At 46.4% G+C, this 12,838-nt stretch overlaps 1 protein-coding gene across 1 annotated transcript in view; it reads right to left on the bottom strand.

Annotated features, from left to right (window-relative positions):
- The window catches only part of LOC103760116 (plexin-A4), a 225,462-nt gene that overhangs the window by 151,277 nt on the left and 61,347 nt on the right, over positions 1–12,838 (bottom strand). The window contains exon 2 of the mRNA XM_018083606.2: positions 2,047–2,147. Coding sequence (XP_017939095.1) covers positions 2,047–2,147 — 101 coding nt within the window. The remainder of the gene's footprint in view (positions 1–2,046; positions 2,148–12,838) is intronic.

Below are 12,838 nucleotides of genomic sequence, written 5' to 3'. Positions count from 1 at the left end.
AACATTTGCCTTCAAACTGCTTCAAAAAACCCCACAGGGAATTAATCTCAGCGACCCTCCTGAAAAGCACATAAATAGGAGGTGTTTCTCTTTTCCAGATAAGGAAACAGAGGTTAAGTGGCCAGAGGGAGGAGGGCACAGGGATGCACCATCAGCCAGGTCCACACTGTGAGGCCAAACTTCTCCCTGAAGGATTGAGTCTATAAGATGATTTTTTGGTTGTTTTCACCAAGTCAATGCTGCCAATCCCACTCATCACCAGCCATTTAATTTTTAATACTCCTTCACAGTGAGCTGCTGCACACCCTGCAGTTCTCTGTGCCCCTTTTCTCTCCTTTTGGGGATTTATTGCTGGAGGTATTGATTGCTCCCTGCCAGTGACCCTGGATGGAAGGAGATGAAATATCCAGCATTGCTGTGGTACAATCAATGGCCAAATTCACCCTTTCCTACGCTGCTTGTCCTCCACTGAGGGCAAATACATGGGGTTCTGCAGGAAGGATGCAGGGTAAGATGGGATGGAGACATCCTATAGAGCTGTACATCAAATGGAAATATCCTCAGGTCAGCAGCATGAAAGTTTCATGGGCTCGTACTGACCAGGCCACAACTCAGGATTGGTTTGCCAAGGATCCCTTGGACAATTCCAGAGCATGAGTCACGTTTTTGGGCATGTTTTGGGATGTATCCCCTAAGAGCTGATCTGAAATTAAACAGACTGTCATGGTTTTGGGTGAGGGTCACACAAGCTGACGAGGATTAACAGAAGGTTGCAATATGGCACAGGTTTGTTCCCTTCTGCTCTAGAAAGGAGAGGTTGCAAGAGCATCACTTCAACTTGGATCACTGCCTCTTCCAGGAGAGTTTGCGATGCAACAGGAAGGACTCGGAGGTGAACTCAGCAGGAGAAGACAAACACACTGCAACAGCAGTGTCCATCAGAAAAACCCTCCAAGGCTGCCAAGGACACCGTGAGGCTTGGAGTGACAGCCCCCTGCAGAGCCACGCTCAGCTGGAGACGTCTGGGCGGACAGATCCAATGCACTTTGCAGCCACTGTCTCTGCCGAGAGGTTCTTGGCAGATGAGACCACCCTGCCACTCATACCAGGAGCTCAGCCAACCTGACACCTCCCTCTCCACGGCTCTGCCAGAGGCCTCTCTGCAGGAGGAGAGCGCTGGCAGGGAAAGGCTGAAGAGAGGAAACTTCAAGATCAATAACATCGTTAAAATTCCTTAAGAAAACAATGCCAGTGAGCCAATGTCCCGGTCCTGAGGACACCTGGCTCCAGTGCTCCTTGAGAGGAGCATAAGCCAGTACAACACAATAATGAAATAGTGAAATTAGGTCCCTTCTATAAAGAAGCCCAAGAATATGGGCAGAGACACATTTTCTCCTCATCCTGTCCAGATAAGACAAATGAGCAGTTTGACCCCTTTGTGCTCATTTGGCCCAGTTGTGTTGACCACAGGACAAACCCTCAACTTCAGGGCCAACACTTTCCCACAGTGAACACGCAAACCATAAGGTCCCCTTGAAAATTAACTTAGAGTGGAGCCCACGATGCTTACAGGGATCTGATTCCTCCCTAAGAGCAGTGGAGATCATGACAAATCCATAAGGGGAGAGGTTCAGGTCAGCAGTGGAAAGCTAAGGTGCTGAGACAAGGGCACCCAGTCAGAGCCAAATTGCCTTAAGGAATGGAAACAAGGTAAATGTTGAAGGGCTGCTGGAGGGTTTGATTCAGGCTGGACAGGTGCCTTCCTGGTGCAGTCAGCACACCACGGATCACGTGATGGAGGAGGTCTGTCCGGTCTCTACCATCCTTCTTTCCCCTTGCCTTCCGAAAAAATCCTTCCCAGTTAAACCAAGCCCTCCCCAGAAAGCCCCAGAGACCTTGCTGGAGGTACCTGAGGGACTCCTCAGCTCACCTGGCTCAGGTGAGACATCATTTTTCATCTCTACCCTGTGTTACCACAGGCACTGAGGGGAGATGGTGGGTGGAAAAGCAGGGCTGGGCTGGTGACCAGCACCAGCAGGTACTTACGTGTTGTGAAGGACACACCATCCACAGTGAGGGTCTCCTGAGCCCAAGCACTCGCTGCAGGTCTCGTACTGGCTGCACGACTCCACGGGCACCCGGGTGAGCTGCAGGAGGAAAGGGGACAACCTGTCAGGCTTTTCACAGCCCATAATGACTTGGTGGAGGTGCAGCCCTCCCTGTCCTCTTCCCCTGGTGCCTGCCCTCCCAGAGGGACATCTATGCAGAGCTCAGCAGGCCTGGGGGATGTGGATGCAGTTTGCTCCAGAGCTCAGCCTGGTGCAATCCCTGTCCAGACCATCTCATCCCCTCTGGCCTTCCCCTCTTCCCCATGGCCTTCCACCCTTCATTGCCAAATGAGCTCACTTGCACAGTTTCCCAGGGAATCAGCACATCAGGCAGGCTGTGGGGACCTGGTACCTCGGGACAACTTAACAAGGTGTGATCTTCTGCAGCAAGTTCAGCCCACTGGATCTCAGTGCTCTCTCCCACTTTGGTTGTGGGTCCTGTTGCTTTCTGGCTTCCTGGGAGAACTGAGGTCTTGTGATGTCTTTGCCTCCCTCCCATGACCTCCTGCACCACCACTCCCCACTGCCACCACCACTCCTGGTCCCAGAAGAGTGTTAGCTCCACTCTCCAGTGCCTCTCTCCATTGTGCATCTTCCCAACCATCAGTTCTACCAGTCCTGGAGACGTTGCTCCCTGCAGGAAAAGGACCAAGCCTACCAGGCTGGCTATTTCCTTGCTGTCACCCTGCCTTTGCAGCTCAGAAGGCATCAGATGTGGACCTGAAACACCCATCTACTGCCAAAACGCTGCATTTTATTATCTATTTTTCTTTCATTTTTTCCTTTTTAATTAAAGTATTTCAGTGAGAGATTTCAAAGGCAGAAGGGACTGCCCAGCCTGACCTCCTGTCTCACAGACCAGTGCCTTTTGATTCCTCTTAGGTTTTGCAAGCCCCTTAGATCTTTTGAAGCCAAACACACAGTTTGGGCCCGATGACCTGATAAGTCTCTTTTCCACTGAATAAACTTCAGAGAGCTTCTCTAATATCCAGTCAATTGCTGGTGTCTTCACCCCAGCTCCTGTCAGCAGGGAGAGTTTATTCCTTCAGATGATATAGTGTGGTATTATCCTGATGAAACACCACTGAGAACTGCCAGCTGTAAACTGCAGAACAGTTACTCGTGACAAATGACAAGGGGATACACCTGGATCCCGGTGACAGTTTTTCACTTGGCACAACATTCAGCAGAGTTTGAGCTGTGAAGTGACAGATTAAGATCCATCCTGATTCCACCTGTGAATGAACCAAGAACCGGCTTTTTTTTTTTTTTAAATTTTAAATATAAATTTATATCACGCAAAATTCCAGCTGTGTATGGAGACCTTTTCTATTTGGATCAGAAATTGTCTTTCCCACCCCTATACACAAGTCCCACGTGGTAGTTGATAGTCTGTGAACAAAAGCTGAAAATGTGGAGCTTTGCCTTTGACAAGTGGCAGCAGCTTTAGAAAACCTCAGGTAGAAATATCAGGAGGTTTATTTATCGTTGCACCATTGCCTGTGCCAAGTCACCCACAGAAACCAACTGAAAGCTTTTAATGAAAAATGTGAGATTGGGGAGAAAAAAAACCAAACAACCAAAACCCAACACAAAACCACTTTTCTCAAACTGAATCTATTGCCATGAGCATAAGAAAATAATCAGGACAGAGAGAGCAGCAAAAGTGAGAGGATCAAGAGAGGGATGGAGTCATTCAAGCTTCTGTAATTATGGTGGACTTGGCAGTGAGAAGTTAATGGTTGGATTAGATGATCTTAAAGGTCTCTTCCAACCTACATGAACCTATGACTCTATCAAGAATTTCAAAGGTGAGATGGTTTGGCCATCAATGCAGTTGTTCCAGCTTCCTTAAGCTTCAGGTCAAGAAGGTATCAAAATGCTCATCAAATATAAATGTTATGCTGCAAGATTACACCAAATTAGACTTGTTGAGCCCAACAGTCCGTGTTGCATCCAACTTCCAAAAATACATAGAATTTTTTTACAAGAATATATCAAGAGTTGCAGACCTTATAATTTATTATGTCAGCCATTCCCACCTCTTTCTTCCACCTAAGAAAAATATATTGTGCGTTACTTTTCCTGGATCACACCTGGCTTGACCACCAGAGTACTCCAAGAAGAGGCAGATAATTAAGTTATGAAAGACTGTCAACCTGCCATTCCTCGATCCAGATGTAACTGGTTCTGTAATCTCCCCCTTGGAATTAGAAATTTGTGGACACGGTTGGGATTGGCTCTGCAGTTCCTCCCCAAACTACCCTCATTTTAAGATACGCTGCTGCTTGATTTGTCCTCATTAGCTGGAGGTAGTTTTTCTCATCTCTGAGCTCATTTACATCTGTCTTATAGAACTGAGCCCTGATTAAGAAGTTTAGATCAGAACATGCACTTTTCAAACGTCTGATGATGTTGGGTTTGAATGTTCTGGCTCATAAGCCACTTGTGGCTATGATATATGTACAAGAGAGAGGTCCTAGAGGACTGAAATTTGCTATTTGTTTGCAAATTGCTGCAAAAAGAGTAGATAAAAAGTGGTCTCTGTAGGTTTTATTATTATTATTATTATTTAATTAGCCATCAAAGGATATCCAAGCTCCTTTCAGAGTTGAGAGGAACCTACTGGGAATCCAGATCTTCATCTTTGCAGAAATGTTTTCCTTTCAGTGAATTTAGGGTAGTTTGTGGGATATATGTTGTTTAGGAGCACACCTTGCTTGTGTTGCTGTCCCAGAGACCACAGATGTGTGGTAAGAGCTTCCACAGCCTGTCAGTCCCACCAGAGTGTGTTTGCATTGTGACATGTTATTCCTGCTGTCTGAGACCCTTTATGAGTTCACCTCAAGCAGCTTTATTGCGAGATTAATTAAAACTGCCCCACGCTGGTAAATGTCTCGGGCTGTAAGTGTCAGACCTTCTAATTAATACAGAAAGAAACTACAAAAAACAAAGGAGCTGCAACTGAAAGGGAAGCCACCTAAGGGTCGTCTGCTGAAAAGAGAAAGAACATCAAGCAAATAAGGCACATCTGAGGTCTTATTTTCCTTTTTGGAACATAAACTCTAATTAATTCCGCTCAGCTTTCCGAGCTGAAAGTTTTGAGAACTGACCGTGGCCCTCCAGGGAACAGTCAGCTTTTTGTGCTGCTGCTAAAATATCTGGAAAAGGCAAAGTCCACACAGCCTCCCAATTACAAAGCCTTGACATTATTCACTGCAATGAAGGGACCAGACAGTGCTGAAGGTTGAAAGCTCCGTGGTAAACCAGGATGTGATTACTCCTGCCACCTCTTCTCCATCCTTGGAAAGCCTGACAGACTTCTCAAGGTTATTTCCTAACATCAGTGAGGGTCTTTCATTGAGGTGGAACTTGGATTCAAGGTTTTGCAGCAAATGTCACAGAAGCACAGAATATCCTGAGCTGGAAGGGACCCATCAGGATCATCAAGTCCAACTCCTGGCCCTGCACAGGACAACCCCAAGAATCCCAGCATGTGCCTGAGAGTGTTGTCCAAACACAAAAAGGGTTTCAGCAGACAGAGGATGAACAAAAGCAAAGTGTCTTTAATTTTGGGGCACTGTGAGCCAGTTTAGAGTAATTTAAATTCTGGAAGTGGTCCCGGCTTGACTGATATTTTGGCCTCACTGTGCCAGAGCAATATATGGATGTAACAGAGATGCCTGTTGTTTTAAGGACTTATATCCCATACCTTAGGAAAATATATGATACTAGGAAAAGGTTCTTCCCCCAGAGGGTGGTTGGACACTGAACAGGCTCCCCAGGGCAGTGGGCACAGCACCAAGGCTGCCAGAGCTCAAGGAGTGTTTGGACAATGCTTTCAGGAACAGGGTGAGATTGTTGGGGTGTGCTGTGCAGGGCCAGGAGTTGGACTGGATGATCCCTGTGGATCCCTTCCAACTCAGGATATTCTGTGATTCCATATGTGATGAAGCACATTTTATCAGCGGGAGCTGGAGCTGGAAGTGAGGTCTCATGCAGCTGAAGCGGGAGCTTCCTAAATGTCTTTGAAGATGTGGGCTTGTGACATCTAAGTTCATGCAAGAAGTTCAGGGGAGACCTGAATATTGAACACTAAGCTATTAAGTATGACGTATTTAGACTTTGGGTTCTTTGGAATATTGAAGGTATAAAAGTAAGGTTCCTGTAGAAGCCTGTGCACACACCTGATGGACATCTAGGAGCTGCTGTGCTTCCAAGGCTGTGACTGTAGCAAACCAGAGGGACAGATGATCTCTGATCATCCCCTAGGTTGGCATTTCCAGAGCAACCATCGCCCCACAATGATTTCCAAGATCATTGGAGTGTGTGAAAGACCCAGGAGCCCCACCACCAGCACCTTGCTTGAACAGGGGAGACCAAAGGCTCAGGACCTGAATCCCTCAGGCAGCTTCACCTTCCAGACTGTTCCCAACTCACAGCTGGGGAGGTGGGACACTGGAACTGGTTGCCCAGGGAAGTTCTGGAAGCCCCTGGATCCCTGGAAGTGTCCAAGGCCAGGTTGAAAGGGCTTGGAACAACCTGGGATAGTGGAAGATGTCCCTGCCCATGGCAGGGGTTGGGGCTGGATGGACTTTAAAGTCCCTTCCCACTCAAACCTTTCTATCATTCTGTCACTCTTTCTATCCAGAGTGAGGTGAGATCCCAGAGCCAGGGGTGGACAAGGGGTGAGTGATTCCAATGTCCTTCTCAAGGGCAGCAAGAAAACAATGAGCAGCTCCAGCTGCCATTTCTGCAGCAGGATTTGAAGAGATATTTCACTTCATCAACACGTCCATTCACTGGATCCCAAAGAAATCATTCATGACTTTCTGGCTCACAAGGACACCTTGAAAAATCTGGCAAAATCCACAAACTGCTGCACAGTTCAGAGCTCACCTACTACTTTAGGAGACATCATCTCACCTCTGATCCAGCCTAACTTGCAAACTGCAGCTTCTCCAGCTCCCAGCTTCCCTTCTACCCTCCATTTCTAGTATGAATGAGTTACAGAAAGTCATTTAAAACAAAATGATTGAGTGTTTTGGATCTGATGGACAGTAGCAGCTAATCCTGTTAGAAATTTGGCTCCCACTTCTGCCATTATATATTCACAAAAGCTCCTGCTGTGTGCTCAGTCGTAATTTTCTGGTTCCCGTTTCTGACTCTTTTATTTCAATATACATTGCTTCTTTCTCCCCTTAAACTGCCAACATTCTGGTCAAAACCTGAATCATTGCTCAATCTCTGCTGTTATAATTGGATGTTAATACAGAGGCAGGATTTATTCAGTCTGATGGACTAAGTTAATTTAAATGTACAAAAAGGCATCTTAAGTAGCCAATTTCCTTCCCAACAGTCAAAAGATACATTTCCAAAACACTGAACAAGCCATGTGGGTTCTGGGAATGCTGCTATCTTTCGAGACTCAGCCAGTGCCCCCCAAAAATGCAGGAAGATTAAGAATTGAGCTTATTTGATTTCAAAGCCTTGCAAAGAGTGTTCATGATAATACAGTCTATTAAACAGAGCAAGGCAAGAGCAACCTGAGAGACTACTGGAGGAACCATTTCTGCACCCTGAACAGAGTCAGTGAGGATGTTCTGTCACCTGCACAGTACCCCAAGATGTCAGTTTTATTTTGGCCTGAATTATGGACAAAGGGACTTAAAATTCCTCTGTTTGATACCCTGTGCCTTACTGTCTGACCTACAAACTCAGTGAAAAGCAGGAACATAGAAAAGCAAAGCCCAGGGGATCTGAAGCCCATGTGATTGACACTGGTAAGAAACAGGACTCCCACACATGTGGATGTAAAACTGGTGGGAGAGGAAATGATCCTGTGGGGTTGGAGATGAGGACCTGGGTTTCATCCCAGCCTGCCACTCCAGCATGATAAGTAAATAACTTCCCAGTCCCACTGGGACAGAGAATGTCATTTCTCATCAGACACCCCCAAGCTTTGCCTCTTCATCATAGCACTCTTCCCAGGAAATCCATGCTTACACACCTGGAAAACTGGGGGCTTTAATTAAGAGCGTTAATTGGGAGCAGCAGTAGCTGTCAAGGACAAATGACACAATAATTAAACTGGGGGTCAATGCCCTGCTGGGTGGCAGGATAAATTACCTGTTCAAATATACTTGTTCATCAAAGGCTCTCTACCAACAGTTGTGTGTGTGCTGCTCTCTTCTCTTCTCTTCTCTTCTCTTCTCTTCTCTTCTCTTCTCTTCTCTTCTCTTCTCTTCTCTTCTCTTCTCTTCTCTTCTCTTCTCTTCTCTTCTCTTCTCTTCTCTTCTCTTCTCTTCTCTTCTCTTCTCTTCTCTTCTCTTCTCTTCTCTTCTCTTCTCTTCTCTTCTCTTCTCTTCTTTTCTTTTCTTTTCTTTTCTTTTCTTTTCTTTTCTTTTCTTTTCTTTTCTTTTCTTTTCTTTTCTTTTCTTTTCTTTTCTTCTCTTCTCTTCTCTTCTCTTCTCTTCTCTTCTCTTCTCTTCTCTTCTCTTCTCTTCTCTTCTCTTCTCTTCTCTTCTCTTCTCTTCTCTTCTCTTCTCTCTCTTCTCTTCTCTTCTCTTCTCTTCTCTTCTCTTCTCTTCTCTTCTCTTCTCTTCTCTTCTCTTCTCTTCTCTTCTCTTCTCTTCTCTTCTCCGAACCTCTCCTCTCCTCTTCCCTGAGCTGTCTTACACATCTTTGCTGAGAGAGGACTTTGGATTGCCAGAGCAAGTCCCCAGCCACAATCACACTCCACTTACACCAACAGAGGTAAAGCAAGAAGAGAAATAGGAAGATTTGATGCCCACAGCCTCTGTGACAGCAGAAACCTCTGGGGTAAGACTGAGAGATGGCAGTTCCCACCAGATGCTCTCATGGTGAGATTGCTGTTGATGCTCCCACAGCAGTGAACTTCTCTTTGCACACCTTGCAGTGCAATTCTCCTCTTCATGCCTCCCTTGATTGGCAGCTGGCTCAGAAAATCCAAATGCCTTGTTTTCTGTGTAGACCGTGCTGGGCTCCATTTCTGATCCATCAAGACTGTCAGTCTTGTAGCTTGTGGGGAACAGCTCTGTCATGGCAAGTATGAAAAGTGAGGGGTTTGCCTTCTCACCAAAGTCTGTCTGCAACATCAGAGTCTAATTCTAAGCCAGAAACCCAGGCTTTGTTGAAGGGAAGACCTTTTCCAACGCAGGATTTGTCTGCTCTCAGTTTTAGATGAGATAAATCCCCCCCTGGATGTGCCTGTGTCTATCCACTGAATATAAAGGAGTCCACTGAATAGAAAGGTCAGGCAGAAACATTTACCATACACACCATGGTCACAAGGTGAGGTGAATCCCACATCAGTGCCACACAATTTTCTATTTTTCCTCAAATCTTGCCATTGAGAACAATCCCAAAAAATGGTAAGGCCTCCCCTCTTCCCAGTTGTGGCACCAGAATAAGCGGCCACAACATGCAGTGATTTTTATTTCGTGTCTGGAAGAGTGGTAGAGGAAATACACAGCTAGAAAACCATTCCATAACTCAAAAGACCTGGTGTGATGACAGGGATTGTGTTTGAACAAGTGCCTTTCACCATCTGCTCTGTCAACACAACCCTCACACCAAGCTCATCCCTTGCTCTCTGTTCTGGCTCTATTTCCAAAGGAACAGACTCTTGGACAACAAAGGTTATCTCAGCCCTTTTCTTGAAGGCTTGGCAGCTTCCCAGGTTCCCCCTTCACATCAGCTCAACTGTGCTGTCCCTTCTTCAAAGAATTCCACCACTCCATAGTGACTCTCCTCCCCAAAAACATCAGGACTCGAGGAGGAGCAAGGGCCACACCACCCTGCTGTGAATATGGTTGGCAACTTGGAGACTAAAGAGTGTGTTTCACACACTGAGAGGCTTCAGAGCTGAATCTCACTCAGTTTTCCTCTGAATTTACTCTTGTTTTTCCCCTGCCAAGGGTGCAAAACTCTTCCTTGAGCTGGGATAGCAACGGTGCATCCCACAGGCATAAAGCAGGAAAATTATTAGGAATCCTTTCAATATACCAGCTCAGAGGTGTGAAGGGATATTCAAGTGGTTTGACCCAAGCCTGATGAAACCAGATACCACCTTATCCACCCTGCAAACCATCGGCTCTGACCAGCTCCCTCTGCCTGTGGCATTCAATCCATGTTTTTCCCCACTTGCTCCAGGTACCTTCAGTCCCCCCTGCCCTGTTTACACTAAATCTTTATCCCCTGGTCAAGTGCTTCAGTTGGTAAACTGTAAAACAAATGAGGTTTGGCTGCACATTTGTGTTCAAAAGCCTTCGAAATAAGAGCCTCATGTCACAATTAATGCAGGGCCAGGCCAGGCTTAATGAGAGCCAGTGCCTGTGTGGCCACTGGAGCGTGGCTGCTGAGTAAGGCAGAGATCATTACCCAGCCTCTAGAAAGGCTGTATATAGATTTAATTGGGACCTCTAAAGGAATTTATGTCACTGCAATGGCCTTTCTCGAAGTCCAGCATCCCTTGAAGGCTCGTGGTGGAGAAGAGAGAACAGTCCAAACACCCAGGGAGAATAGTTGTTTCTGCTGGGGGTGGCTGCTTTCCATTGTGTTGTTCCACCTTCCTTTCAGATGTTCCCCATCACAGAATCAGAGAAAGATTTGGGTTGGAAGGGACCTAAAAGATCATCTAGTCCCAACATCCTCATGATAGGAAGGGATCTTTACCCTGAGTTATCAAGGAGCATCTTCCTACAGATTAATTCTCCTCAGCAGCCCTCTCGTGTGTCCTATTGTACCTCCTTGTCCATTCCCACCAATTCAATCCTACCACCACTACAAATTCCATCTTTACACTTCTAATATCTCCCTGGACTATGAAATCCTCATCCAATTGCCTGGAGGAGCTTTGCCTCATCTCTCTCCCCAGCCACCCTCACCCTCTCCCAGGTTTCTGGCTCCACCTCCACTTGCTGACTCAGGCAGTTTATGAAGGATTGAGTTGATCAAACTCCCTTCTGCAGGCATTATCAAAGAAATTGTGGCAGTCTGAAAAATGCCCTTTTTTCAGATGTGATCAGACCTAAAATCCCCCATAATACCAAACAAAACCAGCTGTGCTGGCTGGGACCAACACTCCACAGGTCCCAGATAAGAAAAGCATAAGAACAGGATAAATACATATGTCCCAAGTAGTTGCCTAGATTTTGGCTATTTTCATTCAGGGGAACTTCTGCATCTTATCTGGCTCTCTGCCATAACCCAAGAAGGATCTTTCTTTAGTTTTTTTGGTTTATCTTGCAATTGGATTGACTTTTTGCATCCACACTCTGCTCTGCCAGGGAATTTCACAGGTCCAGGGCCCACTGCTTGAAGGAATCACCTCCTTTCATTTGTTCAGGACTTGGTTTTTCGAAAGTTTAATTTCATGGCCTGTAATTTTTGTATTTGCACAGGTGGTGAACAGTCATTTCTCATCCATCCCTTTATACCATCCATAAATTTGCCAATCTCTCCACATACCCCATCTCACCTCCTCCCAGGCTGAGGAATTCCTGCTTCTTCAGTCACCTCCCACTTGGAAACCACTCTATACCTCTGGTTATAGAATAATTAAGTTTGGAAAAGACCTTTCAGGTCTTTGAGTCCAACCATTAACTCAGCACTGCCAAGGCCACCACTAAACCCTGTCCCCAGGTGCCACATCCATATTCCTTTTGAACACTTCCAGGGATGGTGATTCCACCACTCCCCTGGGCAACCCTTTCTGTGAAGAATTTTTCCCTAATATCCAAACTAAACCTCCTCTGGTACAACTTGAGGCTGTTTCCTCTTCTCCTGTCCCTTGTCCCCTGGGAACAGAGCCTGATCCTCCCTGGCTCCCTCCTCCTGTCAGGGAGTTGCAGAGCCAAAAGGTCCCCCCTGAGCCTCCTTTTCTCCAGGCTGAGCCCCCCCAGCTCCCTCAGCTGCACTTCACAGGACTTGTCCTCATAAGACTTGTTCTCTCCCTGATTCCTTTTCTCTTTTGACCATTTATGTACTCTTATTAGCCAAATGCTGGGGAAAGGAGATGACCCAGATCATCTCTTTATAGCCTTGTATCCTCCCTGGACTCTCAGGCACTGATCACATCAACAAAAACTATTAAGTGACTGCCTTTAGCAGGGTGCCACCTCTCAGCTTGAGGTCCACAACCCTGTACATCCTTCAGGCTCATCCCAGATGAGAAAGAAAACACATCAGATTAAAGTGTGATTAAGACTGTGTTTCATCACAGGCAGGGAACTCGGAAAAGCTTGATTGCCTTTAGCAGTGTGAGTGTACAGTGATAGTGATCTTCAGCTCCTCAGAGGGCACTCTCCTCCTTGCCCTGAAAAGGGGCATTTGGTTTGTTCCCAGATACCCTCAGGCATACCCCACTTCAAATTTATCTCTGCCCTCCTCTCTTTTTCCAAGCCATTCTCCAGGCAGGGCCCTCAAATCTCTCCGACAGGAGCTCCACAGCATCCATTGGAGTGATAACATCAGCTGAAGAGTTATGAGGTCACACTGCTTCATCTGCAGCCCAAAAGCTGCAGATCTGAGGCAGGGAGAGCCATGAAAACCTGAGCTGCAGCAAACACACACGAACCCAGCCCAGAAACACAAATTTGGGGCTTTCAGGGATGTTGCACCTCTGCCTCTCCAGACCGCTCACCACCAACAGCGTTACCGAGGGTTTCAGTCAAGAGCTGAGCAAGAACCAGGGAAAAAAATGTGAA

Source organism: Manacus vitellinus, unplaced genomic scaffold (assembly GCF_001715985.3).
Source record: "Manacus vitellinus isolate BGI_N305 unplaced genomic scaffold, ASM171598v3 scaffold_65_pilon, whole genome shotgun sequence".
NCBI classification, from domain to species: domain Eukaryota; kingdom Metazoa; phylum Chordata; class Aves; order Passeriformes; family Pipridae; genus Manacus; species Manacus vitellinus.
Note: the sequence above shows the minus strand (reverse complement) of the source record. Positions and strands in the feature narration are given on the sequence as shown.